The sequence below is a fragment of the Acipenser ruthenus genome, chromosome 22 (genome assembly GCF_902713425.1).
Source record: "Acipenser ruthenus chromosome 22, fAciRut3.2 maternal haplotype, whole genome shotgun sequence".
Lineage (NCBI taxonomy): Eukaryota > Metazoa > Chordata > Actinopteri > Acipenseriformes > Acipenseridae > Acipenser > Acipenser ruthenus.
In genome coordinates this window covers 10754969-10780337 of record NC_081210.1, presented here as the reverse complement: position 1 = coordinate 10780337, position 25369 = coordinate 10754969, and the positions used below count along the sequence as shown (strand labels likewise).

The 25369-nt window shown below is 40.4% G+C and overlaps 1 protein-coding gene across 1 annotated transcript in view; it reads left to right on the top strand.

Moving 5' to 3' along the window:
• The window catches only part of LOC117431637 (exportin-6-like), a 43039-nt gene extending 21257 nt beyond the window's left edge, over positions 1 to 21782 (top strand). The window contains exons 7-24 of the mRNA XM_034052815.3: positions 1412 to 1865; positions 3334 to 3460; positions 3592 to 3701; positions 5696 to 5804; positions 7624 to 7716; positions 8344 to 8413; positions 8755 to 8914; positions 9426 to 9518; positions 9867 to 10011; positions 10284 to 10430; positions 10689 to 10878; positions 14416 to 14571; positions 14879 to 14993; positions 15451 to 15622; positions 16015 to 16176; positions 16742 to 16840; positions 17073 to 17303; positions 20951 to 21782. Of these exons, the coding sequence (XP_033908706.1) occupies positions 1412 to 1865; positions 3334 to 3460; positions 3592 to 3701; positions 5696 to 5804; positions 7624 to 7716; positions 8344 to 8413; positions 8755 to 8914; positions 9426 to 9518; positions 9867 to 10011; positions 10284 to 10430; positions 10689 to 10878; positions 14416 to 14571; positions 14879 to 14993; positions 15451 to 15622; positions 16015 to 16176; positions 16742 to 16840; positions 17073 to 17303; positions 20951 to 21052 (2735 nt within the window). The 3' untranslated portion in view covers positions 21053 to 21782. The remainder of the gene's footprint in view (positions 1 to 1411; positions 1866 to 3333; positions 3461 to 3591; positions 3702 to 5695; positions 5805 to 7623; positions 7717 to 8343; positions 8414 to 8754; positions 8915 to 9425; positions 9519 to 9866; positions 10012 to 10283; positions 10431 to 10688; positions 10879 to 14415; positions 14572 to 14878; positions 14994 to 15450; positions 15623 to 16014; positions 16177 to 16741; positions 16841 to 17072; positions 17304 to 20950) is intronic.
• Positions 21783 to 25369: the final 3587 nt, after the last annotated feature.

Sequence of the window (25369 nt, the reverse complement as noted above, 5' to 3'; positions counted from 1 at the left end):
ATTATTCGATATAATCAAAATAGGTACTCCATTACAGAAAATATTGCTTATTTTAAAGTCACACTACTCCTAGCATCAGTAATATTGTAATCTAGTACCCCTTTCACGCAGACGGGTTATGACGGCTCAGAACCGGTACTGATGCGGCATTTTGGTCTGTGAATTGCCTGTACCATCACAGAACCGTCATATTTTATGCCGTCACTATTCAAACTGAATTCAGAGTTGAGATGTATACCCTCCCATATCCAATTTAAAAGTTAGGTTACGATGGTACATTTTGCTGTTTTACCATGCTTTCCCTTAGTTTACACCATAGTTTATTGATTATAATTTTATTTTACAATGATTTGCCGTACTACTCCGTGCTTTTCCATGCTTGCCCGTGCGTACCGTGTTTTCACTTTATTTTACTGCACTTCACGAAGCTTTTCCGTTTTAAACTAAGATTATGCAGAGATGCGTAGTTTATTTGAAAATAGTAAACCAAGCAGAGGGAACATGCAAACAAAGTTAGACAGTTTAAGTTTAAGTTAATTGGTAAGTGTCAGGCAAAAGAGAGATTTCAATTAACAGAGCCGAAGAAAAGTAAAACTCACACTAGCAAGGTCTTTCTTGTCTGACTTGCCTTCTGCACTGCAGGCAAACACATGGGGATGTTTTCTCTTAAGGTGTTCCAACAACGAGCCTGTGCTGTTGTGGATAGTTCTTTCTTGCATATTTAGCATGAAAGGGGGTCTTGCAAAGGGTTTGTAAAGTAATCCCATGCCTTTGAGGTTTTAGTTATGAATTTGAAGCTGAATCTGTATGTGCATAAAAATAAATGTCATTTAATATGGTAAAAGAAAATGATGGGGGCGGGGGGGCGGCGGCAGCATGCATAATTAGATAAACTAATAGCATAATTCTTTGACTACTCAATGAAATACTATTATTACAACACAGTGGAACATACTAGGACCTCTCCATGTTTTGTTTTTAGTTTCAGTTCTGTTTGTCTGAACTGGATAATCCCACCAGCAGTCCTGTGATTCTTTGTTCCTAGTCTGTGTCATACATTAACGCAGTGGGGTCACTGCACTATGCTATTCTTCGAATAGAACATATGCATTACAGATTCTTGGCTATAGATATTAGTTCCCCAGTAATTTAGGATATTGTTGCTACAGTTTATCAATTTCATTAAAAAATATAATGCTAATGTCTTACATCCATTGATCTTTTAACTTAATATCTTTTGTATAGCGGGATTAGGGACTCCATGTAAGCCTTGCATTCAATATTGTGTTTGAAGGGGCAGTATGAAATTCAGAGTAAATCTGACATGATCTATAGCAAAATATGTAAGAATGTTGATCAAATGATAAATGCTTGTTCCACATATAAGGCATTTCCCTCTTTCCCGCTGTAGGAGACCTGTTAAGCAACCTACTGCAAGGCCCGTACTACTCCAAGCTGCTGTCTCAGCCCATCCCCATGCTTAACTCTGAGAGTGAGCACCTCTGCTCCCTGGCCCTGGAGAGCCTGGCACACCTCTTCAGCTGGATCCCCCTGTCCACTAGCATCACCCCCGCTTTGCTGGACACCATCTTCCACTTTGCCCGCTTCGGTTGCGATGTGCGAGGGGGTAAGGGCAAGCTGAGCAGCACCTCTGTGAATGGCAGCACCCAATTACCAGGCGGGCCGAGGCTGGGAGTACTCGCCATGACCTGCGTCAATGAACTCATGTCCAAGAACTGCGTGCCCCTGGATTTCGAGGAGTACCTCCTGCGCATGTTCCAGCAGACCTTCTTCCTGCTGCAGAAGCTCACTCGGCAGAACAACACCCACACAGTCAAGAGCCGGCTAGAGGAGCTTGACGAGAGGTAAGGGCAGGGAAATACCCCCACCACATTGCTCTCCGTAATCAGGGTCTCTCATTCTAAATTCTCTCAGGATGTTTCTTTTAAATATAATGGCAATGTTGGAGTATTTAATTCCCGGGCGCTCCTCAGTTCTGTGTCTCCATTTGGGGGTCGTCTTGTCAAGGTCTGCTTTTTGGTGCTGTTCTTAGCTCACCCTTAAGTATGCTGAGCCGCAGGGAGGGCCAGAGAGAGAGAGAGAGAGTGTACGTCGGTGTGACGGCAGCTTTGTGTAGCAGTGTGAAATGTCAGGTTTGTGTCGTTTATTTTGAGTGAGATGAAGCAGGTTCTAGGAGTCATGTGGAATTCCATCCAGCCCAAATATTTCCCTTTACCTGCGATTGCAGGAAAGTGATAAGGGAGCCGGGTACAACTCTTAGTGTGAGCGGTAAAATGAGATTGAAAATAGTCTGGAATTAAAAAAGATCAACAGCCCAGAATCAAGTACTTTGAGAGTGAATGAATCCACTGTTAAAGCAGTTTATAGCTGCCAGTTTAATGCAACAGGGATTTAATGGAAATTCTAGTCCCATGTGTACAGAATTGTAAATGAATAGTTACACACCTTGCAAATCAGTCTCAAACTAAATAGCTAATGCTGACTACAGCTTGTACCTTTTTATACAGACCTCCCAAGTGTAAATTACAATTGAGACTGAATAGCACAAATAGCAGTACCCTGATTCAATTCTCTGACTTGGATGTTCATATATGCATGCTCGCTCAAAAGGTTATGCTGCACAAATCTCTTCGCACCAGCATAGGAGTCCGGGCTTTTTAGCAACCAGTATCCTGTGTTAACTTCACTTCACTACTCCAGAAGTGCGCATACAGCAGCCTTTTTATTCATGAAATAGGCCGTTCCAGTCAGTGCTGACAAACCTATTCAATAGTTTTAATTTTAATTAGCTGATTAATTAGCTTAGCCGACCAAAGTAGGGGAATACAGTATTTTCTTTGGGTTTTTGGGGATTTTTTTGCATGAAATTAATTCCAGTACATGTTAAATGAAATGGAATGGATCCCTTTCGATGAGATTTGAAGAAAGTTTGCATGCATGGAAAATGGGGCACATGCCCAGTTTCCAACAAAACGTCTCAGGCAAGCAGGCTAGAGCCCTTCTGGACCCTATGTTAATCTTTTTGGGTTCGTTGGTTAAGTCGCTCTTGACTAGAATTTCTTTTCTGTTGTATTTCAGGAGTGTTTGGAGTGAAGGGTTGCCTGTCTCGTAGGTCATTTTGAAGGGGTTTATTTGATGTAAAACATTCTTTATTTTTTTGGTAACTGGCTGCTTTTGATGAATAAGATTCTAAATGAGTGTGTCCCTCATTTTACATGTGTTTTTTTTATTAATATTCTAAATCGCTTGTGGTTTTTTATATGTTTCTGATCTGTTCCTTTTTTTTATCTTCATATATGTTTTGCTCTGCAGCTACGTGGAGAAGTTCACAGACTTCCTGCGCCTCTTTGTAAGTGTCCATTTGAGACGGATTGAGTCTAACTCACAGTTTCCAGTCGTGGAGTTTTTGGCACTTCTTTTCAAATACACTTTCCACCAGGTATGGCTACTGTTAAACTGGGTCACCAACATCAGCTTTTGAAATTCTGTAGTATTGAATTGAGTTTGGCATCACAAACTGGTAGATATTTTAGTGCCCCTTTTCTATACAGTTGTGTTGTGTATTTGCAGCCCACGCACGAAGGCTATTTCTCCTGCTTGGATATCTGGACCATTTTTCTGGACTACCTGACCACTAAAATCAAGAGCCGGTTGGCAGACAGAGACACAGTCTTAAATAGGTAAGGTTCTCAAAATGAGGGGGGGGGGGGGGGAAGAAATACTAAACCTGTTTTAACATGCATATCATGTTCTTGCATAGTTTTTGCGCCTGGTGCTTCCCAGAATTCCAGTTTTTCCAATACAAAAAAGACCATAAAAATGTATTGTTCCATTTGAAAGTAATGTTTGTTCTTTTGATTTGTCTTGCATTTTGAGTTTTTTTTACCCTGTTCACACTTGTATCGGAAAGATATTGGCAATTTATTTTCGATTTCGAACATTCCGATCCCACTTTCTGTCCCAAGTCATTTTTCAACACCAGTACAAGACCGATACTGTTGCGATATACCTGTCCACGTTTAAGCTGGTTGATATCGATACGCTTGCATGAAAGGTATTCTGTATACACCAATATACTTAACTCCACTCTATGGGGGCCTCTGTCGCGCTGCAAGCAAAGGGTTGGGAGAAGCTTTTCTATTGAGTCAATGGAGCGCTGTCAGATTGAGCTGCTTTGAGCTATTTTATCGATGTTTAAAAATTAAAACACTTGTGAAGCCTATTTTACTCTTGCCCAGAATGTCTTGACGAAAAACATACCCTGTGGTAATGATGATGTACCGTAATCTATACAAAAAATGCACTTTTCTGAACACAGTACCAGAGATGGTGCATGCATAAAAGATGAGTGTTTCACACTGTACAGGCAGGTGCAATTATAAAATTTATTTTCAATAAATTGGATTTATTGGTATTAGCCATCATTTTTTATATGTTTTAGTTTAACTATTTATTCAAATTTCACTTCTATCATTTACTAGTGTAACTTGTCTGTAAATATACAAAAACAATAATTTAATAAAACAAGCATGACGGATGTAAAGGCGGAGTTCAGAATCTTGGTGATTATCTTTGGTGTAAGTGTGCTATGCATGCCTCAGACTCATCCATTCTGTTTTCATTCCAATCCACCTGTCCACACTTCATCTGTTCCAAGTCATATCGCAACTGTACTGGTACGAAACGTGCTCTTCACTGGGTTTCGTATCGATGCGGTTATACTGGTTTGATGCCGGTACCAACTCCAGTGTGAACAGACTTTTCAATACTGTTCTGCAACAATACCGGTATAAAAATGCAAGTGTGAACAGGGCTTTTCTTTTGACAAAACGCTAACCACTGACACGTAGCCTCCATCTGCTGTTTAAGAATGAGATAAGAAAGTGAAAGTTGCACTGTAGGTAGCATCAGTGTATAGAAGGATGTTTCGGGATTCTCGATGCTGAAGTGACACTGGGCAGAACGTGGTGCAGATACTCTTTGAACACTGCAGCTCACCCTTCTGCTTGGTTCCCATAGACACAGGAAATTGTAAAGATGTGTGTTTGTTTTTTTGAAAACCCCACAGTGGTGTAAGTGACTGTGCTGATCACTTAACAGTTTTTTAAAAGCCAATTGCCCAACCACTTCCTTATACAGGTCCCCTGTAGTCTTGCAGCAAGACGCTGAGTTGCTAGAACAGGATCAACCAGAATAGCAGTGCTGATTTAAATATTAGCTGAAGGGGTTGCTTTTGGCCACACTGTTCATTTAAAAGCTTAATGTATAATGCAGTGTTCTGCATCCTCTTATCTGGGTCAAACATTCCTAGTAATTTGTTTTAACAGGATATTTTATTCGTTCTGTACATTGTCCTTAAATAACGAGGAACTGATTGCAAATAACGTATTTGCCCCAACTACTACCTATTTAAAAAAATAAATAAATAAATTTAAAAAAATTAAAAAAAAAAAAAAAAAAACCCACCCAGGGGTACCTTACAGTAACGCTGCCACAGTGGACAATGTTTGTAACATGAATAGTTTCTCTTATCTAGGTAACCATTTGTGTTCACTGTAGCCATCCCTTTGTGAGCATTCTTGCTGTTGAGGATACTTGTGAAGCGATATTGGAGAGCCTGGTCTGCCAGCCATTCTAGAGGGAGAGCCTTTATTGTGCCGTGTCTGTCCCCCAGGTACAAGGACGCACTAGTGCTCTTGCTCAGAGAGGTGCTGAACCGGATCCAGTTCCGCTACAACCAGGCCCAGCTGGAGGAGCTAGACGACGAAACACTGGATGATGATGTAAGCAAGAGATCCCCAATCCAATGTGTACAGAGACACTATGCATAGTTTAGTAATGAATCTTGATGGATATTCATGTAGATTTGGCAAGTCGTATTGAGGATACAAGCCATTCATGTGTTGGTCAGCATTGCGTGGTCAAACTATTCTCTTCTCCTATGATCTTCCTCCTGCTACCTGCCAAATACTTCTGCAGTGTGTGTTTTTCCCCCCCAGCATACATGGGAAGAGGTTAAGGTTCGCTGTACATGACTTTCATGGCACTTGATTGACGTTAGATTTTTGAAACCTGGTAGATGTTCAAACAGACTTGAGTTGCCTTCCGCAGTGAATGAAGAGAAACCCTAAACCATTCAGAGTGGCTTACCTGGTAAAGACAGCATCCTGATATGTGCATGGTGAGCAAAAAACAGAGATGAGAGTTTCACACAATACAGACAGGTGCAGTTTTAAAACTGGATTTATTGGTATTAGCCATCCGTTTTTGTGTTTTAGTTTAACCATTTATTCAAATTTCACTTCAGTCATTTACTAGTGTAACTTACATGTAAATATACAAAAACAATAATTTAATAAAACAAGCATGAAGGAAGTAAAGGCAGAGTTCAGAATCTTGGTGATATCTTTGGTGTAAGTGTGCTATGCATGCCTCAGACTCATCCATTCTGTTTTCATTCCAATCCACCTGTCCACACTTCATCTATTCCAAGTCATATCGCAACTGTACTGGTACGAAACATGCTCTTCACTGGGTTTCGTATCGATACGGTTATACCGGTTTGATGCTGGTACCAACTGCAGTGTGAACAGACTTTTCAATACTGTTCCGCAACAATACCGGTATAAAAATGCAAGTGTGAACAGGGCTTTTCTTTTGACAAACACTAACCACTGACACGTAGCCTCCATCTGCTGTGTAAGAATGAGATAAGAAAGTGAAAGTCACACTGTAGGTAGTATCAGTGTATAGAAGGAAGGATGTTTCGGGATTCTCGATGCTGAAGTGACACTGGGCAGAACGTGGTGCAGATACTCTTTGAACACTGCAGCTCACCCTTCTGCTTAGTTCCCATAGACAGGAAATTGTAAAGATGTGTGTTTGTTTTTTTGAAAACCCCACAGTGGTGTAAGTGACTGTGCTGATCACTTAACAGTTTTTTAAAAGCCAGTTGCCCAACCACTTCCTTATACAGGTCCTGTGTAGTCTTGCAGCAAGACGCTGAGTTGCTAGAACAGATCAACCAGAATAGCAGTGCTGATTTAAATATTAGCTGAAGGGGTCGCTTTTGGCCACACTGTTCACTTAAAAGCTTGATGTATAATGCAGTGTTCTGCATCCTCTGTGATCTTCCTCCTGCTACCTGCCAAATACCTCTGCACTGTGTGTTTTCCCCCCCAGCATACATGGGAAGTGGTTAAGGGTCACTGTACATGACTTTCAAGGCACTTGATTGACTTCAGATTTTTGCAACCTGGTAGCTGTTCAAACAGACTTGAGTTGCCTTGAAGAGAAACCCTAAACCATTCTCAGTGGCTTACCTGGTAAAGACGTCATCCTGATAAGTGCATGGTGAGCTTGCCAACATCTGCTGTCAAGCTTCTGAGTATGAGGAAGCTATTGGAGAGAAACTCAAAACAAGTGCTGATATGTCTGGTTAGTAGTTCTGAAATGACTCATTCAGCTTGTACAGTACCAGTCCAATAATTTGAGTAATCCAAGCATACACAATGAAGATGAGGATTTGCATTTGTAGTATGAATCGGCACGGCTGTGCAGGTTGTTCTCGCGGCTCCTCTTCATTTCTCTTCATCTCCACAGCAACAGACGGAGTGGCAGCGCTACCTGAGGCAGAGCCTAGAGGTCGTGGCCAAGATCATGGAGCTGCTTCCCTCGCACGCCTTCTCCACACTGGTAAACTATGTGTTTCTTCATTCAAACAAGGATGTAGTGATTCCTTTTAAATGGTGTTGCCATCATTTAAGGGAAAAGTAAATAAGTAAATAATGACTAAAATTTGCAAAGAAATGTACACATCAGTGAACTTGATAGGTGTTTGTGCATCACATGGAAATTGTTTGTGGGTGTAAAATTTAATAAGTGACTGCTGTCCTTTTTTTTTTTCTAATTCTCCTGTAAGTCTTTCTAAGGGTGGATTACTAGCAAAATAAACTTACTAAAAATAATGTATTATACTAGGCCTACAAGGGGAGAGCCTGCCTCTGGAGATATTGCCAGTCTTTTATAGTGGATTTTCCTGAAGTATGCCTTGCTGGAAAACAAGACTCCTATTGCCTAACTGTACTATTGGTCTTGTCTGCATGTAATAAAGAAGCAGCAAATTGAGTAGGCAAACATTATGCCTAATGCCTTCAGTGTTTTGTCACTTCTACAGAAGACGCAGAATGTTCACATGCAAACCAGCCTGGGGTTGAGATACTTTTAAAAGTTTGATCTATCTGTCAGTTCTTTGTTAAAGTCGGAGATCTACAGAACATTGAGTGTCCTGGTTCTCATCCCTGTCCTATTTTTTTCTTTCAGTTCCCTGTGCTGCAAGAAAACCTGGATGTGTACCTGGGGCTGCAGCAGTTCATTGTCACATCCAGCACAGGTGCGGCACGAATCTCAGAGAATTTATAATCCCCAATAACAGCCAACATGATGATTCTGTATAAGGGAATTTAATCTAAAAAAAATACAGGTCTACATATGGGGACATCCCATTATTCTTAATGGATCTGTATCATATAGTATTGCAATGACTAGGAATTGATACAGTATTGATCATTTTACCACCTTGTTGCTATGACCTAACCCATATGTAAAAGGTGCTGTAGGATAGCACTTTGTTGTCAAAAAAGAGCGTGTTCAACCTCAATAGTGATTGATTGCCAATCCCCATATAAATAGTGTCGGGGCCCAGCAGTAAAATTTGTTTGTCTCTCCCTACAGCACGGAGGCTGAACATCACTGCAGAGAATGACTGCCGCCGTTTGCACTGCTCTCTGCGGGACCTGAGCTCCCTGCTGCAGGCTGTGGGGAGGCTGGCGGAGTACTTCTTTGGAGACGTGTTTGCTGCCCGCTTCAACGACGCACTCACTGTGGTGGAAAGGTGATCTGTATTTCTCTTTAATTAGCTACACCCAACTGTGCATAATAATTCTATAATTTCTATACAGGAACTTGGAGAATTATAGCCTTGTATGTCATGTTTTTGTTTTATTTCCCCTGGATTCTAAGCCACCTAGTTCCCTTACAAAGAAGACTAGTCTTAATGAGTTCTGCGCCTGGTATTACTCTCTCAGCCAGTCAGTCAGAGCATGTAATTCACTAGTAACCACCAGATAGAAAGTATTTCACATTCAGGCAGGTTGTTCTTTCTAGAGGTCAACATTTTCTAAAGTTAACGGTAATACACAATTATTATTTGGAAGGGGAGGCTTTTAAAAGAACGGATAACTTTGTTTGGTAAATGAGCGAGTGATGCAGTATATGCTGTTTTTCTTTCTCTTGATGTCTGAATTTGTCACCTGTAACATGCATTGTTTGCACTACAATGATTAAGCTTGTGTACTGTGTTAATCCTTACCATTTATTTTATATCTTGTTTTTTTCTCCACTAGGCTGGTGGAGGTGACGTGCTACGGCTCTCAGATCAGTCTCTACGATTTAGAAACTGCTGTGCCATCTGTGCTCAAGCCAGACCTCATTGATGTGTGAGTACCCAACTGAGCTGCTGTCATATCTACCTTCTGTGTTAAGAGCAGAACTTGATTTGGCTGTGGTGCATATACAAAGCACAGTCTGGCAATGGCTAACCAATAGATTGATTTTAAGCCGTAAAAATAAAACATGCTGTAACTTATTTTAAATATCATACAGCTGTCTGTATTTTGGTCTTGTCACTTGTCAATAACTACAGGCTATTTTTTATTAAACCGGAGAAAAATACTTATTGTTCAGCCCTCCATGCAGATTAACATAACCTTGTCATTTTTGGAAATGTGTTTGGGATGCTGCACTGGTTTGTAAGGAAGTGAAGAGTGACTGCCCCTCTGTTACAGCCATGCCCAGTCCCTGGCAGCCCTGCAAGCCTACTCTCACTGGCTGGCCCAGTTCTACAGTGAGGTGCAGCGACAGAACCAGGAGCGATTCGTGTCTCTCATCACCTCTGCCATGGACGCCACCACATCCCTTATCAGTTCTAAGGTGCAGCTACTTTTGTAAATCTTTATTTTAACCTAAAACATTCTAAGTTGCTTACTGGGCCTGGCACAGGGCACCATCTCCTGTTTTTAGTCCATTATATGACAATACTTTGACATACAAAATTTAAGAAATAAACTTGCAGTTACAATTCTGATTTCTGTTTCTGAAGCTTGTTATACTAGTGGTTAAACTCATTCTTGCAGACGTCTTATTTTGTTGTTAATCATTTTGATGCAACACTCACAAGTGATTGTGCCTCGTGCTGTTTTCAGGTGCCGGAGAAGCTGTTGCTGTCAGCGTGCCATTTGCTGGTGTCCATTTCCACAACGGTTCGGCCAGTGTTCCTGGTGACGGTGCCCGCAGTGCAAAACTTGTTCAACCTCATTACAGACAGCTCTGCTCGACGGCTCCCCCCAGAGGTAAGAAGCCTACATCTGAAGATCTTGTAACGTCTGTACAGAGGACATGGACTTCCCTCCTCTGAATTTGTCCTCGTCTGGCTCGTCCTAAGCTACGGCAACACTTACTGTTGAAATTCAAACCACTTGTTTGGTATCCAGTGAAGTAGAATGCACACTACGTTTGAAATAATGGGACTAAACCAGGAATCCTGATTTTAGTTTAAATGGCTTTAAATGTTTCAAGCCTGTTAAGTGTGGTGTCTTGTGTATTGCCAGGCCCAGGTGTTGGTGTGCAGGGCTCTCTCCAACATGCTGCTGTTGCCCTGGCCCAACCTCCCTGAGAATGAACAGCAGTGGCACACGCGATCCACCAACCATGCCAACCTCCTGTCTGCCCTGACCCGCCACTACCGCCTGCTGCGGGGCAGCGCCAGCCTGCAGCCACGCAGAGTGGGCCTCGAGGACAGTAAGTCTTCACCTACCATCGCATTCATCACTCAAACCATGCCTGTGTCACGCTTTTCATATTTTGTATTCTTTCTAGAGAGCTGATTATCCAATTACTTCGTGCTTGTTCGTGGCAATAACCTTGGTCATGGTGCTCTTATCAAGTTATGGGTTATTGTTGTCAAGCCCATTATTTTAAACTTTGGATGTTCAACTGTTACAAGATGTTGTATAACCGCACTTGATAAAAAAATAATGTAAACATTTTTTGTGCTGGGACGAACATGGAATTTTCATGTTCAGATATTTGTTAAAGATTCAGATTAATTTGGATATTCATTTGCAAAAGGTAATAAAAGTCATTATATGCAACACATTTTTTAAAGTAGAAAAATAGTACATAAAGTAGACAACGCATTTTAAAATATGATTAATTTATGAACATTACTGAGGCTTTTTGTAGCTGCTGAAGCTAACTGAACAAGTAAGGCTCTAATTTTATTTCAATAAATATTTACTTGGTTTGCAAAAAAATGTGGAACAGGTGCCTTAGTAGAATTAAACAAATAAATAATAATAAAACTCTTTTTTTCTAGCGGTGTGCTGCCTTTTATCCTTTCAGTAATTGTTTTGCGATGGCATCTTGTACTCTGGTTCAAAGTAATGCAGCAGCTTGATTTAAAAGCTTGTCTTCAACAATACTGAGTGGATGCATTCCCTGGACAAGGAAGTGGACTACCTTGCTTGTTTCGTCCTTGCAGGATTGTGTTAGCAGTGTTTTGTTTTTTTGCAAAGTCAGTGGTGGTCTTCTGGGCTTTATCTGGTTACTTTTGTAACGTATAGCATGCAACTGTTTCACATGTTCCTGCAAACCTGGTAGTACCACTGCAATAACGGAGTTGCTTTTTGCATTTTTTTACATTCAACACCATTTTGTTGATCTATTTTTTTTTTATATAGAAATTATTATTATTATTATTTATTTCTTGGCAGACGCCCTTATCCAGGGCGACTTACAATCGTAAGCAAATACATTTCAAGTGTTACAGTACAAATAATAACACAGTACAATACAGAAGCTGTCGCGAGACTCCTGGTAACGTGGTGAATGGGCGCAAAAACGCTGCAATGCGGATTTCCGTTTCCTATCGGTTATGTAAATTCCGGCGTCCATTTTATTTTTGCCTTCGAATACTTGTTTTAAAAAAAATATATATATAATAATAATAATAATTTATTTCGGATATTTGTCCCAAGACTAATTTCGTATCTTCAAAACCACCTATCTAATTGGGATGCATGTTTTTTCCAAAAAATGGATGCAGAATTTATGTCTTGTGACTGGTTATGCTAATGAAAGCTAAAAGTCCAGTTTTCTTTTCTTTTTTTTTTATATAAAGTGCAAATGCATAGGCAAATTTTCTAAAATCGGTATAATACTAGCAACAAACAGGTGTTGCAGACAGGAAAAGTGAAGTTATTGCTTTGATGTATTGCTAGTTTTTTATACTATTCATTGTACTTGGATTAGTTTCCACTTAAAACCCCTAGATCTTCACAACTGTAGGTCTCAATTTGATCAAACTTTGCTTGAATTTATTTTATTGAACTACTATGGATGTATAACCACACAAGTGAAAAGCATTCGGTATTTAAAAAACAAATTGCTGTCCATTTTTGTAAAGGTTAAAAACCTACTTTTTTAATGTTAATTTGAAAATGTTTTCAGCAAAGACCTCTTTCCTGTTCAAGCATTGTTAGATATTTAAGAAGCTACTGCCTTACCAGGGCCATAAATTGACGATGAAAATGTTGTAAAACTAACAAATGCAACTGATTAGTCACGTAATCTAGACCTTTCGTTAAACCTAACTCGGGATATGTATTTCTTTGTCGTGTTTAACCAGAGGTAACACTTTGCCCACTACTACAATCCCACAGTTCATTGCAGAGAACACATTTCTAAGGAAACTAAGAAAACTGAAAAAACATTGTTTCATATCAAAGAAAGGCAAGAATAAATTAGTTTGGGTTAGTTTGATCATGACAGGTTCTATATTAAGTCATTGTTATTTTGTGTAAACAAGTGAAACTTGGGGACCACATTGTTTTGTATTGAGTAATGACATGTTTTATTCCTTCTAATTTTAATATACAACCACTTCAAATTTCTTCAAGGTAATTACTCTGAAAATACCCTGGTCTTTACACTCCATCCCTGTTGCACTTTATTGACTGTTGCACTTGACCTGTTTAGAAACTATCATGCCTGCTATGTGGACTGCTATCTGCAACCTAAACACAGAGACCAGACATTTTAAAGAACCGTGCATCTTCAAAAGAATAGCCTTTATAATAAATTACAAGTAAATAATTCATAGTGTATATCTTGATGTCCTGGTTGCTTGTTTTGCTGTAAACACGCCACTTCTCATGTTCAGTTTTCATGGCGTGGGAGTAAGCAGCGTTTTCATAAGTGCTTTTCCTGTCCTACACCTTTTTATATGCTAATGACATCTAGAAAGCAAACCATGCAGGGACTGTTTTATAGACATGAACACAGCACTCTGGGGTTTGACAATTACAGAAACAATCTGTTTGAACAGTACGCTGCTGAATCACAGTTTAACTTTACCGATTCAGAATAAACCGTTGATATTCTATAAAGTGCTGGGACACATCGGTTTCATACAGTGAACCTCAATTCAAAAGATTAAGGACAAGTGCAACACATCCGACAGGCGATAAAGATCATTTACATCCAGAGCGCCCTTTGAAATACTAATACAGCAGTGATGTACCAAAATAAACTGCACAAGTAAAATGAAGCAAAAACACAATGCTTTTAGGGACAAATTTAATTTAAACATTTACGGCTGGTTATACAGACCCTGATTAGCAGTAATCTTGGACAACCTAATGTTACCTTCGGTAACCTAGTCCAAGACTACTGCTAATCGGGTGCTACGAATACAGCCGTCAAACATTTAGTAGCCGTAAACTAAACTGGACCTCCCTACTCGTTACCGGTACCTGTTGCATTGATATGCTGATGGCTGTATCTTGGAGTGGTAACCTAAATTTGCAGTGTGGTTCTGTTTTGCCAGCTGCAGATGTTAATCGTTGTGATAAATGTTTTCACCTACCTGTAATGTGGCAGTCACATTTTTGCTATTTGTTTATTTAGCAGACATCTTTTAGAGACTTAGAGACTAGGGTGTGTGAACTATGCATCAACTGCAGAGTCACTTACAACAACATCTCACCCGAAAGACAGAGCATAAGGAGGTTACGTGACTTGCTCAAGGTCACACAGTGAGTGAGCCGGGATTTGAACCGGGGACGTCCTGGTTACAAGCCCTTTTCTTTAACCACCGGACCACACAGCCTCCTTTTTGGGAGGATAAGTATGCAACAATCTTTGTTCCAACAGTGCTTCCTGTCTTCAGTTTAAAATTTGTAGAGCATCAACTGATGGTGATAAGATAATACAGAGACAGTAATAAGTATGATGGTTGCCATTGCTTTTCCCTAATGTCTGTTGTGGATTTTGCAGTGAAAGCCATTGTCCACCAGACCCTGCGAGTTCTGAAGGATGTCGTTGACAGCATCTCTGGGGAGTCGACAAAGTCACGGCAGATCTGCTACCAGTCTCTGCAGGAGTCCGTGCAGGTCTCTCTGGCACTGTTCCCAGTCTTCATTCACCAGCCAGGTACAGCACACCTGCAATTGGGGGCATAGGCAGGATTTCGGTCTGGGGAAGGTGGGAAATGCAGAGCTTTTTCTGTAATGAAATGTAGTGCAGTCTCAATGTTTTGAGACTGCTCCTTTTATTTAAAGCCCATAAATGTAATGGTTCTAAGCAAGAAACCGTGCATGCTCAGTTTGTTAGGACAATTAATTCCTAGTGACGTATATTCTTTTGAAATACCATATCTGAAATCTAATAAAATAATAATTATCAAACTGGGCCTTTTTGTAGGTTTTTGATGTATATTCTGTCTTGCTGTCTCTTCCAGATGTGACAGATGAGATGCTGAGTTTCTTTCTTACTCTGCTCCAAGGCTTGAGGGTTCAAATGGGAGTTCCATTCACAGAACAGATCATCCAGACCTTCTTAAACATGTTTACCAGGTACCTTTCTATAAAGCTAAACACTCAATCTGGAGCTGTGCTGAGTAAGATGTGTTTGTATCTGTGATGTAAACACCTGACCTGAAGATTTTTAAAAAGTACCTATTTGCGAGTACTGTAGTATAATCACACATTCTAATTATGAAGATGGGTAGTGAGAATTTGAGGATGAAATGGTGAGGCTGTCTGATACAAACACACAATTGTTTGCCTAACCCAATGCTTTGAGGGCTGAGTTACTGATCTGCCATTGTGGTTCAGTGTCCTCTAAGACTGTAGGTTCCCTGAGCAGAGTGGCACCCGTCTATCTGTATGTGTGAGTCAGGCACAGTTGCTCCTGTCTGTTTGTGTGAGTCAGGCAGTGTGGCTCCTGTCTGTGTGAGTCAGGCAGAGTGGCTCCTGTTTTGTCTATCTGTATGTGTGTCGGGCAGATTGTCTGACACCCTCTTGCCTGCAGAGAACAGCTGGCGGAGAGTATCCTTCACGAGGGCAGTGCTGGGTGCCGTGTTGTGGAGAAGTTCCTGAAGATCCTGCAGGTGGTGGTGCAGGAACCTGGCCAGGCCTTCAAACCCTTCCTCCCCAGCATCATCTCACTGTGCATGGAGCAGGTCTACCCCATCGTGGCTGAGGTAAGGCAGGCTCAATCACAAGGACTGAGTTGGAGCTGTTTTGCATAGTGGTTAGAGGTGAGGGATTGGGAGGCAGGCGGTGTGGCATACTAGAAAAAGCGGAGTGATCACAGTGGCTGGGAGGTAAGCATTGTGGCCTACTTGTTAGGACTTGGACTGGCATGGAAATGTGTGATCTAGTCATTATAGCTGAGGGATTGAGAGAGTGGCAGTGTTGCCTAGTGGATGGGGCTTAAGCACTGGGAGGCTGGCAGTGTTGCCTAGTGGTTGGAGTTAAGGGACAGTGTAGCATTGTTAGACATTTAAGAAGCTACAGGCTGAAGCAGTTCTCCTGGGTCACCATGGGCTTGGGTTCAGACTTGGTGTGAAGGTGGCTGTGTGTGTGTCTGCAGCGTCCCTCTCCAGATGTGAAGGCTGAGCTGTTTGAGCTGCTGAACCAGGTCCTTCATCACAACTGGAGGTACTTCTTCAAGTCATCTGTGCTGGCCAGTGTACAGCGGGGTGTCTCAGAGGAGCCTATGGAGAATGAAGCCCAGTTCATTGCCATCATGCAGGTGAGCAGCATGGGATCTACTCTACATAGAAACAGACCCGAGGTAGATGGCCATCTCCTATTGAGGACCATTTAATTTCTCTGGAGTGCCATCTCATATTAATGACAGGAAAATTTGCTTTCGGACTTACTGTTTTTTCATAGGTTTTGTTTTAGTCCTTTTTCAAGGACCGTCTGGTAAAACGGATTATACGTATTAAGGTATCTTAATAAATATTATTCCTCTATTTTTTTAATGGTCCTTGGAGCATCTCATGTATATGGAGTGTGCATATAGCTGAAGAGTCATCTGCTGCAGGGACTGCATTACAGGAGTTCTATAGTAATATTGTTTGATTTGCACAATTTTATGAAAACCATTTTTGTGGCATTCGCTACTGAACCCCTCTATCAGTGGCAGCCAATTGTACGAATATTAGATTCGATTCTCGGCTCAAAACCAGAATCCCTGCTAATAATTTGTGACATCTAATATGTAAGTGTTATATCTAGATTAACCTTATGCCATAAAGTATTGAGTTCTGCTTTTTCCTATTGTAACCCATGTCCTGTATTCCCTCCCCCAGGCTTTCGGACAGTCTTTCCTGCAGCCAGACATTCACATATTCAAACAGAATCTCGCCTACCTGGAGTCTCTCAATAGTAAACAGAAGCTCTATCACAAGGTGAGTGCTTTACTAGGTGTTTAGGTATTGAATTGTACATTTGTTTCTAGTATATTTATACATTATACACCACTAACTTTGATTCTTTCTTTTTTTTTTAATTGAAAATGAATGATTGTTTAAATAGACAATTTACACAAGTTCTTTAAACTTTATTATCTATTACTTGTGAACCTGGTCTCTCTGTCTCTGTCTCTTTCTTTCTCTCTGTCTGCCTGTCTCTCTTTTGTAGAAGCTGTTCCGCACCACCATGCTGTTCCACTTCCTTAACGTGCTGCTGCAGGTGCTGGTGCACAAGAGCCACGACCTTCTGCAGGACGACATCGCCCTGGCTGTCTACAACATGGCCTCTGTGGACTTTGATGGCTTCTACTCTGCCTTCCTGCCAGAGTTCCTCAACAGCTGCCAGGGGGTGGACTCCAACCAGCGCACCGTGCTGGGACGAAACTTCAAGATGGACCGGGTATGAGTCCACTGCGGCCTGGAGCTAGGCTCCTGGGCAAAGGTCTTCATTGTGCCTGCCAAACCGTGTAGAATGCATTTAAAAATACTACAAAATGTATTCTGTTAGCCTTACAGTAAATCCACAAATTTTAAAACCAAAAGTTACAAATACAACAGCTTGGGCTATTCAGTATACAGTAATCCAGCCCCTCAACAAACCAGCATTCTTTATAGTTTGGCATGAATGGTGTGATAACCTCTACAATCCAGAACCTGTCTTCTGGAATCTGGCATGATCGCAGTTAATCTCCTTAATTTAATAAATAAATCTTGGTTAATCTCGGTTTTAATTGCATATTTAAATTGATACAATTACCTCATCTAATTAACCTGCCATTCATTTTTAGTGCTTTGCTCCATTACACGGTTCATTGACTAACTTTCTATTTAAACAATAACTGCAGTCAGACACTCAATCTAATGTTGCTGCAGCCGGGGTTGAAGTACAGTGTGCCGACAGGCTCAAGACACAGCAATGTGATTGACTCGCAGAAGTTAACTGCCATTGACAGCCCTAATATATATCAAAAGCAAGATGTTGCATATATATTCATGTCCCGCTGGCACCAATCTGAATTGTGAAAATAAGTGTCTAATAAAAGCTGATAAATGTCCACACACCAAGCTATCTCTTGAAAGACTATTTGCAGTTATCAAAAAAAGCTAAATGTTTACCAAAACCAACACAGAGCCAAGTGAAAAATTCAAAACGCAAGGCAAACGGCTTCAGACATTACGAAAAGGTGCCAATTTAAAAGCAACAGAGAAAACCTGAATGCCCTCAGAAAGCGTCTGAATCCTGCATGGGATTCTGCAAGTAAAGATTTTGTTGAGGCATTGTAGTGTTTTTTGTACTGTATGTACAGTAACTTTTTAAAGCGTTCAAATATTTGTCCCAAGCAACACCGGATTGTACAGGTTTTACTGTATTTAGAAATATAGAAAAAGTGAATTCAGTGACTAATAGTCTGAGGTAGAAGTATTTTTCAATGTGTGGTTGAACACATTCATCCAAGACTGTTTAACAAAGTCAAAATGCTCGTTTCCTTTAGTATTTCCGATTTTAAGACGTTTATTAGGTTGCTTTTATTATTTCTAAATAAAATGGAATAACCCAAGCTGTCTGATTTGTGACTTGTAGAGCTATTGTCTAGCTAATATCAGCCCCAATATTTTATTTTATGAACAGGAACTGTAATTGGCAAACTGGAAATACAAATGTCAACCTTGAGGCATTATGCTTTCTTGTTGTAAGTCACAGATGTCTTGATGCAGGGTTTGAAATTAGCACCCGCCAAATACAGGTTAATTTGGTCTGTGACGGTTTCGTTTCACATACTTAAATGCCACAGTGGCGGATCCAGGTTTTTTTTTTTTTTGTTTTGTTTTTTTTTTGCTTGGGTTAAATGGTTTTGCGCGCTTTAGCATTAACCTTCTATACAAATACTGTGCACTTTGCAATCAAGCGATCTGTGGTAAATACTGTCTGTACACATCATGTGAAGGCATTTCGAAGGTACCAAAAAGCCCCCTTAGAAAACAGATGGATGAAGACAGATTTTCAAAAAACGGAAGAAAAAAATGAAAGGGTTCAGCAAAAAGTGGAGAATTGATAATGGCGGCAAACTCGGGAATTGTCGAAAACGAGCCATACCAACCACAACATGTACTGCTCAGAATGCTGGTTGTATGCACAAGAGAAACAAACAAAAAAAATCAATTTGGTGTAGTAACAAGTAACTGGAAGATGGAGCATCAAAGTGCATCAACATTGCATGAGGATTTCTGCAGCGAGTGCAGCACATAGCCTCTATACAAGCAGAGAAGGCTTTAGCTTCATTCAAAGTGGAACATTTTAAAAAGCTGCAAATAATATTTAGGACTGTCCATGAAATTGGAAAGAATGGGAGGCCTTTCTCAGATTTTGTCTGGATGTGTGAGTAACAATTGAATTTCTAGCATTTGTGTTATGAACAATGCTGTTGTGTAAAGAGTTTATTTCATAATTTCATACATTAAACACACTTATACTATGCCTATCAACATTGAGTTTGCCCCACTGAAAAATATGTAATAAAATAGTGTCCCTTCTACAAAAAAGAAATATGGAATTGTATTGTGTGTTGGAAAGAGTGATTCGGTATTTACATCCTATTGTCATTTTATTCTAACTGGTGAAGTTTTAATTTTAACACAGCAACTGCTATTTTAAACACATTTTATTACAAAGTGCCCCAGTCCAACGCGTTCTGTTATTTTGTGATACAAAGTCTGAAAAGGGGATTCAAATTATTGCTAGTAAACCATAATGCAACCACATTGGATAAAGTAAACTCTTATTTGGTGTTTATGATGAGTTTTTGGTGAAAGTTGGAATTTACTATGACTGGAATCAAATTTATCTTGAACTGACACTTGTTTTAAAGCTTGAAAAAAACAGTTAATGGCTAGCAGATCTTCAGTCAGTGTGACAATATAAAATGTCGTGTCTTTTTGAAGTGGTTAATTATTTTGGAATGAATTTGATTCTCTATGGGGTTGATGGGCTAAATCTAGGAAGTACTTACAGGAATGACAAGCAAGAGTATTTATGCACTGTATTGCAGAGGTAGAAAGAAGGCAGCTGCAAGATCAGATTAAAGGTGCAAAGTTCCTGTTGGTGATGTCAGGTGGTTCTATAGATAGTGCTGTAATTGAGATATGTAAGATTCTGTCAAAGGGCTGGGCAGTTTGTGAGATGTGTTTGGCGTCTGCCTCCTCCAAACACGTCTCGGAAGCTGTGTCTTCACTTGAGGCAGATTGTTACAGACCCTGTTAAGACTGCTGGCATTTGTGCCTCACAGGATGCATGGAAGGAAAAGCTTGTTGCTTGTGGTACTGATGGTGCAGCTGTGATGACGGGTGGAAAGAGTGGCGTTTGTTACCAGGCTCCATGGGGACAAAGCCGACATCCTAGGGATCCACTGCATGGCCCACCAATTTGAACTAGCCATTGCAGATGACATAAAAACAGCCCCTGAACAGGCAAACTTGATGAACAGCTTCCGAGTGCTTGGCATGAAACCACTCGAATAGGAGGCACAAGATGGGTTGAGCTGTGGCACGCTGGTGGTGGCATCTGATCCAGAAGACCAGAATTCATGGACAGTAGAGTGTCATGATGCAGCCAGCAAGGCAACACAAGAACAAGAAGAGATTGTCTTTCTCAGAAGTGAATAGGAAGAAATGATCTGACTTGGAAGTGACAAATAGCAAATGTCAAGCTAACAGTCGAGGGGGACATGCTTAGAAATTAGTCCCAGACCGAATCCTGGTTTAGCTTTGTTTTTTCCTGACTCTCTCTGACCTGATTTATGGACACGATTTAATGAACATTTACTTTATACCTCCAAAGGCTGTGAATCCTGCAACAAACCCAACCTAGTTTACAGAAGGCTTGACTAGGTTTCCAGAAGTAGTTTTACACAATTAATGTAACATTTACATTGTAATGGAACACTTGCATTGTTCTATTAAATGTCAATTGTTTTTGCAGTTTCTTTTGCTCCCTTATGTTGCTGTCCCTGACCCCTGACTAAACTTTCTCCTCCTCCCTGTTGTTCTCAGGACCTGCCCTCCTTCACACAGTGTGTGCACCGACTGGTCAACGACCTACGGTACTACAGACTGTGTAATGGGAGTTTGCCTGCTGGGACCGTGAAGCTATAGCTGTCACAGTGGATTTCACCATCGATATTGCCAGCTGAATATTCCTTTGTTGCTCACCCAGGGCTCCCACAGGCTCCCAAATGCAACTCTACCCCCATTTCTCGTCTCCTGGACCCTGACTTCTAGTGTCAGGCTGCCAGACCACTGGAGCTGAGCCTTGTGTTGCAAGAAGGGAGCTGTGGGGAAGGAGGACATGGGCCTTTTGCACCTTTTTTACATCTGCAGATTTCAGTGGATTTATCTTTTAGTTTTGTTTTAATTCTCATTTACGAATGTCGATGCCAACAATCACAATGAGGCCAAAAAAAAAGAAGGCTGTAGTATTTCAGAGACGGGTCCCTTAAGTATCATTCCACTGTGCCAAGGGAGGCAGCCTTTTGTTTCAGCACTTTCCTTGTTTTGTTTTAGACATTGCCTTCAGTTCTTAATCTCTGAAGGGGAGAATGAACCCCCAAGAGTCTCAAAACTGAATTTGAGCTCCTACCATTCCATGCTGATAGTGAAGAACCATGCTTACTGAATAAAGTGCTTACGTTCTACAAACTTGTTTTGTATAGTCAGTAGTTCATGTGTTTTTTTTGTTTTGTTTTGTTTTTTTAATACCAAGGCTTGTATTATTGTGTATTTTCTATTTGTTTTGGCCATTTTAATTTGAATGTTTCTCTTTTAACCTGGTATGTTTTGTACAGTTCATCTATTAAAATGACTTTGTGTAAATGTGAAAAAAAAACTGATTAGGAAATGCTTCTCATGAAAGCAAGGAAATATCTAAGGTGCTTGGAACATTTTGGATTGTTTTTTTTTAGCCTGGGTTTGAATTCAGCTTTAGTGAAGAGTTTGGTGGTCTGTACCATAGCCTCCCGTGGGTTCTGGTCTGCATCACAAAACCACTCCATCTAAATGGTTAACTTGGTACTTTAGATTATTTAGAAATATGAATGGTGTACAGCAGCACCCCTCCAGGTGTTATCTTGTAGGAATAATATTCAAAAGATATTCACGACAAACCTCAAACCAGCTTCACCCACAAAAGCATGCGTAACCTTGATTTCCTTGCAGTTTGCAAAACTTGGTCAGAAAACTGTTTTTAATTGTGCCCTGCACATGTGAATTGTTTTGATCACCTGCAGTCCTTAGCAATGTCCCTGACTGGTATTGACAAGCATAAATGGGGGAGGAAGACAAAGTAGCATACAGATTAAGAACATCTTCTTTTAAAGAGTAGCAGTAGTTTCAGTGATGTGAAATCAACTGCTACTGATCAGCAGATTTAAATTACTGGTGGCATTGGGCTGTTTGTTGGGAAAACGACATTCAGGAAGTATTTAGGTTTAGCCTGCTTAAAGATGTAAATAACAATACTTTTCATGCCTCTCCTTAACATTATAAGCCACGTCCCCATTTAAAAGCTGTTAGGAGCAACTACACTATACACATTTTGCAGAGAGTGTAGGTCTCGCACTTGATGTTAATGACAAAAAATTTTAAACATTTAAGCCACAACAGAATCTATGTAGACAGAAGAAATGTGTTAATATCTTTCATGGTTTTTTCTTATTTTTCTTTGGATATAATGTTTAAGTGTTCGTTGACTACCTCTAATCAAGTTGAGGGTATGTTCTTGCACACTCTTTGCTGTGGCATGCCTGTGAGAACTACAGCTCGTGCTGGTTACATCTGCGTTCTTCAATACAGTCTGCAACCATAAGCTACACAATGGTCAAAGCTAACTTCTGTATCAAGTTTCATATAACTGCCATTTACAGATGACCTACAGTACCTCCCAATATTTTCCTGATGGTATGATTTTATTCACAGCCCCTGGTTTTGCTTAAATACTTTCTTTTCTGCAATCCACTAGTAGGTAACATCCTCTGTTCAAGCAACTGGAGCACGTTCTCACAGTACAAATCTTGAACTCTTACTGCCAGAGTTACCTGTTGATGCTGCTCTGGTGGCAGTAGAAACATATTGTATTGAATTCAAAGTGATTTCAAATGAATCCCAGTTGCAGATGCATTACACTATATGCTGAAATGACTTTGAAAACACTGGGGTCCCATTGCCTTTAACACAGGACGTTAATGACGAGGAGACTCATCTGACTGGTAGGATTGTTTCTGCATAAATGGGCTATGCTTTGGAAAACCAAAGTGACATTTGTGAGAACACTGCACTTTTCTGAGTGTATTATGATGCTTGGGATTGCATTGTGAGGTGGTGGAGAGGTCAGGAACCCGAGAGATTGTACACTGATTTTAAAAAAAAAAAAAAAAAACAGCCGCAGGCTACTGTTGAAAGATTTTTTGTTTGCTTGTTTGTTTTTCTCAATTCTTGTTTGCGTGTTGCTTTTATTTGGTATGTGTTTGCAGCAGTAAAGCAGGATGAACATGGCAGGTAAAGGGTTAAAAATTGCACTGTAGACGGCAGAAGAGCCAGCAGTGGGCAGCACCAGTTTCATAGTCATTAATAATGTGTTCTAATTTGAAATCCATTAGTCTAGTATGGCCGTCCTCATATGCCTCCTACCTCAGTCAGTCAATCATGCAGGGAAAACTTTGCCCAAAAATAACCCTTCTACAAGCCCATGGTATTGAATTCTGTGGAAGATTACAACACTGAGGAGCCAAGCACAACCCCCTTAAATGTAGCTCCAAGGTCTGTGTCAGCCATTTCTGTCTTCAGCTCCTCCATATGGAATTCACACACATCTGATTAAGCTGGCAGGTGGTGTAAAAATTGTGTGTGTGTTTTTTTTTTTTACTTAAGTAAAACCAATTGTTTCAGTTTGAACACTACAGACTCGCTTCCTTTCTGTGTTACAGATAATGGGACTCCATGTGATAAATACACTCGTTCGGTGATGTCCATATGAATTTATGTGGGGTAAGCAGAAAGGGTCATATTACCTGCAACACAAAAAGTGAAGCGGGAGTGAAGATTAATGCCCATCAAATACATTTAGTATCTTTGAAAATGAATGCTTTGCTACGTGCAATTGATAGTGGTCCTTCATCTGTTACTCGGGTGCAATAACATCATTTAAATTAAAAGGGAAGACCACTAATACTGCAAAACAACTTGCATGGACTTTAGGGTCACAAAACTAACCCTGAGTTTCAAGTTTCCATCACAAAGCAGCTGTCTCACGTTTGGATCAGGGGTCTCGGCCAAACAGCTCAGTTGTGGCAATGTATTTTTACAGACATGAGAACCAACTAAAACAAAGTAATTTGGCTTGCGGTATATCCACACAGCATGTGTGTAAAGTATTTTGAGTGTGTGTTACAGAAAGATTCAGGAATAAGGACTGTAACCTCATTGTCTTGTTTACTGTTAATACAGACATTGAGAGTCCTGCACCTTCATTTACTTTACTGCTTGTTATTTGTTAGTTTTAAACAAGTTTTGGGTTTTAACAGAAAGAATATTAAACAACAAAATTGATACTCCTACCTATCAGTTTGTTAACTTTGGAATGGGCTGGCCATTTTATCTAAATAAACATTTTCCTGTCTGCACAGGAATTAGCTATACACAGCAAGACGCATACTTTCTGCAGCAGCCAATCACAGGCTACAGTAATGCTGCACCCCTACCTCCAGGCTCCCCCACTTAGATTCTAAAGTGCTCTAAAAATGACTCGGTTAAGTTTCAGTATCCATTGTTTTATATATTACACGGTGGATGTTGAATCCTCTGCATGGCGATTAAGACATTTACTCTATATACCTTTATTTGAAGTTGTGATTATCACTCTGTATTCCACCCACATCTCCGTACCTGTGCCTTAATGTAGATGATTCTGTCTTCTAGGTATATTTCCAATAAGGCAGCTATAGTCTTTAAAAGCAAGCGTCATTAAGTTCACTGCCCTTTTGGAAATGTGTTTTCCTTCTCTTTGCAGGCAGTACAGTGCTGTGCACTCCAGTGCAGGTTCTTAAGACACTGCTCTAGCCTACATTACATACCTGCATGTCTATGGCTAGCAAGTAGAAGTGCAGAACAGCTTTTGAACTCAGTCAAAGCACCTCAACACAGAAACTGGAGAGTGTCAGTGTCGGGTATTAACTTGTTGCCACATCACAAATTCCCCTTTCAAAGCCCTGCAGGCCTGATTGTTCTGGTTTTGGTGGAGTGTGTTGGGGAACTGAATGGCTACAATGCTACAGTCTACTCTCTAGCAAGCCTGTGAGTGAACATTCATGTATTTTTAAGCATCTTTTTAAGGTTAATTTGTATTTGTCATATAACTGCATGCCAGATGAGCACCCAAATAAAAATTTTAAGAAAAACAATGCAAGGATATATAACTAA